Genomic DNA, 3,994 nt, shown 5'->3' on the forward strand with positions numbered 1-3,994 from the left:
AACCCATTTTTGGGGGTGCTAGAATATCCAGAAGGGCTAAAATTTATTGGTTATGTTTGAAAAAAAAATCTTCAATTGCCCTCGAAACCGGATGTCCATGGATGTGTGACGTCATTTTGCGACAACATCCGACGTCGAGGAGTGAGATTGGAGGCAGGCTATTTATGATATAGTACTAGCTGTTTAGCAGTTATTCCCACAGTGTCTAGTTGGAACTTGGAGCGCTTACGTGGGTGGCGTTTGAATGGGGGCTCCCGGCGAGCCCCAATCTATCGACTACTCTGTTCACGAAGCGTGGAACGAGGCCACCAACGTTTACCTGCTGGTTATCCTGGTTAGCTTCGGCCTGCTCATGTACGCCAGAAAGTGAGCACTTTTGGCTTGTGTTGCACCATTTCTGTCAATTCTGTAATACTGTACAACTGATATCCCACTATTAGAAGAACATTTAGGCGTCAACATTTTTGGGGAAAAAAAGACCATTTATCTTAACGTATTAATTTGTTTTTAAGAAAAAGTTGACAATCGCAATTTAATTTGAATCATTCTGTCCAACCAGCAAGAAGCCACTAAATGTGCAAACCGTACTTAATGACTTTCATTTGAGATTTGATGAAATTGAGAAATTAAACTCTTAGCTATTGCCAAATGGTATGGACATTCGTTCGCGTTATTTAGAGCTTTCCAAACAATGGTGAAATCAGTTAGGAGTGCTATAAAACGTGTGGTCAGAGCGATAAAGAGGTGACATCATTGGATAGAGTAGTGAGATGTGAATAAAACGATCCCTGCTTTGTAAGAATCTGTTGAAGATGAATGGTTTTATGCGATTGACTATGTCACAAATCGGCCCAAATTTTCTTGCCCAGAAATCATTGAGTAAAGGATTCAGTCACAATACAAACGTCCCGTTAGTCTTACTAGTTAAACATGAGATGTTTAAACAGGTCAATATCAAATGATTTAAACAGCATCGCCTCAAATTTAACAGAATATGGTAAAATTAATAGGTAATCGTGCTCATATAGTTTTCTGTCATGTTGGATCCAGTGATTGTGTAATCATCTTATTTGTCAGTGCCACAAATACAGAATTGATTTTTATAAAACAAGGTCGGAAAGGGCTTTAGACATTACACTGATTTGATTGGCTTGATCAGATCGGACAATAATTGGCATTTTTTTTTTGCTGATTGGCTAATCGGTTTTGATGTCATAATTTGCCCATCTGATCAGTGATGTTGATTGGCTCCAAGAAAGACATTTAATCTTGGGTTTGTAATAATCTGAATAGCAAAAGTGTTACTTTACACGAAACAATGAGAAAATGCGATTTTGATTGACAAATTCACACGTCCGAAATCCAGCACAGCGAGATTGAAAGAAAATGTCGGCTATTTCTCTGGTTTTATTAAGATACCTACTGTGATGTCATTTTCTGACATAAGTAACTGGATCGAGTTGGTTTGGTTCACACATCTCATTGCAGCTGATAACGTAAATCTGGAGAGAAAAATGCTGCTGAGTCATGTAGATGACTTTAAATGACAACAAGACATTTTCTATGTATGATGCAGAAATAAGCGGAAGATCATGCGCATCTTTACGCTGCCTCCCGCTGCCGAGAGCAACCCAGAGCCCAACTTCTATGATAGCCTGCAGAAGGTCCGCCTGAGACAACAGCTGGAAATGTACTCTCTCGGTTGGTATCAAGTCTGCTTCTCAGTTCACCACTAATTCATTTGTCCTATATTTTAACATGTGAACGCAGATATTTAGCATTAGAAATGACCGTGTGAAGGTGCCTCTTATTTTGTGATATCCTAACTTAAAGTCCTGTTGTGTCCTAGCCAGGAAATATGATCAGCAACAACATCAGGGCCAAGCAGACAGTGTGCAACTTTCCATGGAATGAGGGTTCAAAATCGTGTACAGTAGCAAATGGATGCACTCCTTTATTTTGACCGGTTCTTGTGAAGATTGCTGCATGAAGACCGACAGTTTCTGGTCTCCAGTCATTCATCTTGGAAGTTGTCACTTGAGGAACTTCAACACACTGGGCAGTATGTAATACTGAATACTTTTTTACACTTAACTACATTTAACATACACTCCATAATTCCCCCTCATTTATAATAGTATTCATAGTACTAGTGCTCAGTATACTAGCGTTGTGCCAAGTTTTAGAGTTAAGTTTGTAATTACAGCAAACAAATCTAGTGTAATTTTTTTTTCACATCCAAAGGCCCTTATTTTTCTACAATTGAACAATGAGATGAGAAATGTTCCGTATGTTTCAAGGTTTCAAGTTCAAGGTTGAGATCAGGCGTCTCAAACCCAAGTTACCTTCAGGATGCTGGAGGGAGAATTTGGCTGAGGTTGGGCCACTGATGCATATGCACCCGTGCACAATATAAATGATCATTTCAAAAAAAAAAAAATCCAATCTTCTCAAATGTTTATTTTTTTTCCCACACTAAGATAAACAAGTTGTGTGCAAAACTACAAATAAAACTCTCCATGGCGACGCTGCTGTAAATTTCACTTACTGAAACATGTATCATGCCCAGTCGATGTCACACCTCCGAGAGCCAAATACCCCACCATGGTCGATTGGTTTGTCAGCTCCACAAACAACACTGCAAAAGTGCCATTCATAAAAAAAAAAAAAAAAAAAAAAAACCTCAAGGGTCGCTCTAACTTTTATCTATCATGTCAAGGTGGGGCCTACTAAATGTCATCTCATGGTCTGTAAATGGTCCCCGGGCTGCCAGTTTGAGGCCCCTGGTTTAACGGGAGAAAACTGCTTTTTTTCAGGGGGGGATTTCTTGCTTTGCTGGCCCACTGTTTTGCTGATTGTCTTTACAGTAGCTTGTTCCTGTTTTCTTTTTTATACAGTTTATAAAATAATTTTATCTATTCCTCTTGTCAATATCTTTGTGTTTTGTTTTGTGTTAATAGATAAAAATAAATTCAATAAAAACCTGCTGTATTTTGTTATTGCTGACGTGGATTGGAATGTAACTCCCACAGTGGGGGTTGGGGTCGCCGGGCTGACTGCATACAATAATTTTATGAACGGCTAACCAGTATATTATGTGGTTATAGATAAGCTGATGAAAAAATGACATTTTGAAATAAAACGATATTATAGGACCCTAAAACAGACCCCCCCCCCAAAAAAAAAGTCTTGTAAATTTGACGCATCACAGCACTTTTGGTAGCACGCCAGACAATTAATAAATGGATAAAAATAATGGCTGCTAAGGTAAATCAAGCTTCAAAGTGGTCAAGAATTGTGACATTCTTTCCGTTTCCAATACCGTGAGCGTGATGCTATTGAAAATTACGATGGCCTGAAATGTTTTGGACTTCCAGGCCACCGTAGAAAATCCCTCCAGTCAGTCAATCAATGACGTAGAATTTTTTTTTCTCTCACAACACAACGTGTCAGACGCAAGCGAGAAATGTTGACCAAAGAACAGATTAGCAAAGCAAAGCAAATTTTTCGTGTAGCGAATTTAATACACAAGGTAACTCAATGGGCTTTACATGATTAAAAGCCTTCAAATAAAGAAAAATAAAACACTTGAAAATAAAAATACGATTTAAGCAGTTTTTCGCCCAAGAAATATATCCCTGAAAAGTGGAAGTACGAAAAAAAGCATGAGAAAAAACGTTTTTCATCAGAATTAAAAAAAAAAAATTCACACTTGGGGCTGACATCACATCAGTCAGCAACTTAATTCATTTTTTTCAAAGAAATGGGTTTATGAACAAGTTGCTATTCCGCTGAGTGGCCACTGCGTGGAATAAGGGCGCTTGTTGTCTGATGCAAGTGATGTCAGGATACTTTTTAGTTTAGCTCACAAAAATCACGAACATTTCGCTGCAAATGAATCAGTGACTCAGGACATATATGGAAATATTTTTGGGACACTTACGTTACTGAGCACAGTAAATTTAATAATGATCACAAATTCACACTTTAGTTG

The 3,994-nt window shown here is 38.3% G+C and overlaps 1 protein-coding gene across 2 annotated transcripts; it reads left to right on the forward strand.

The window, feature by feature from the left end:
• The first annotated feature begins 91 nt into the window (after positions 1 to 91).
• smim19 (small integral membrane protein 19) lies at positions 92 to 2,999 on the forward strand. 2 transcript variants are annotated; one of them, XM_061834745.1, is made up of 3 exons: positions 92 to 354; positions 1,577 to 1,701; positions 1,850 to 2,999. In XM_061834745.1, exons 1-3 carry the CDS (start codon positions 245 to 247, stop codon positions 1,912 to 1,914), a joined length of 300 nt encoding a protein of 99 aa, XP_061690729.1. In that variant the 5' UTR covers positions 92 to 244; the 3' UTR covers positions 1,915 to 2,999. The 2 variants fall into 2 exon arrangements, with proteins under 2 accessions (XP_061690729.1, XP_061690728.1); XM_061834744.1 differs by having other exon boundaries at positions 97 to 366.
• Positions 3,000 to 3,994: the final 995 nt, after the last annotated feature.

The sequence above is a fragment of the Syngnathoides biaculeatus genome, chromosome 11 (assembly GCF_019802595.1).
Source record: "Syngnathoides biaculeatus isolate LvHL_M chromosome 11, ASM1980259v1, whole genome shotgun sequence".
Lineage (NCBI taxonomy): Eukaryota > Metazoa > Chordata > Actinopteri > Syngnathiformes > Syngnathidae > Syngnathoides > Syngnathoides biaculeatus.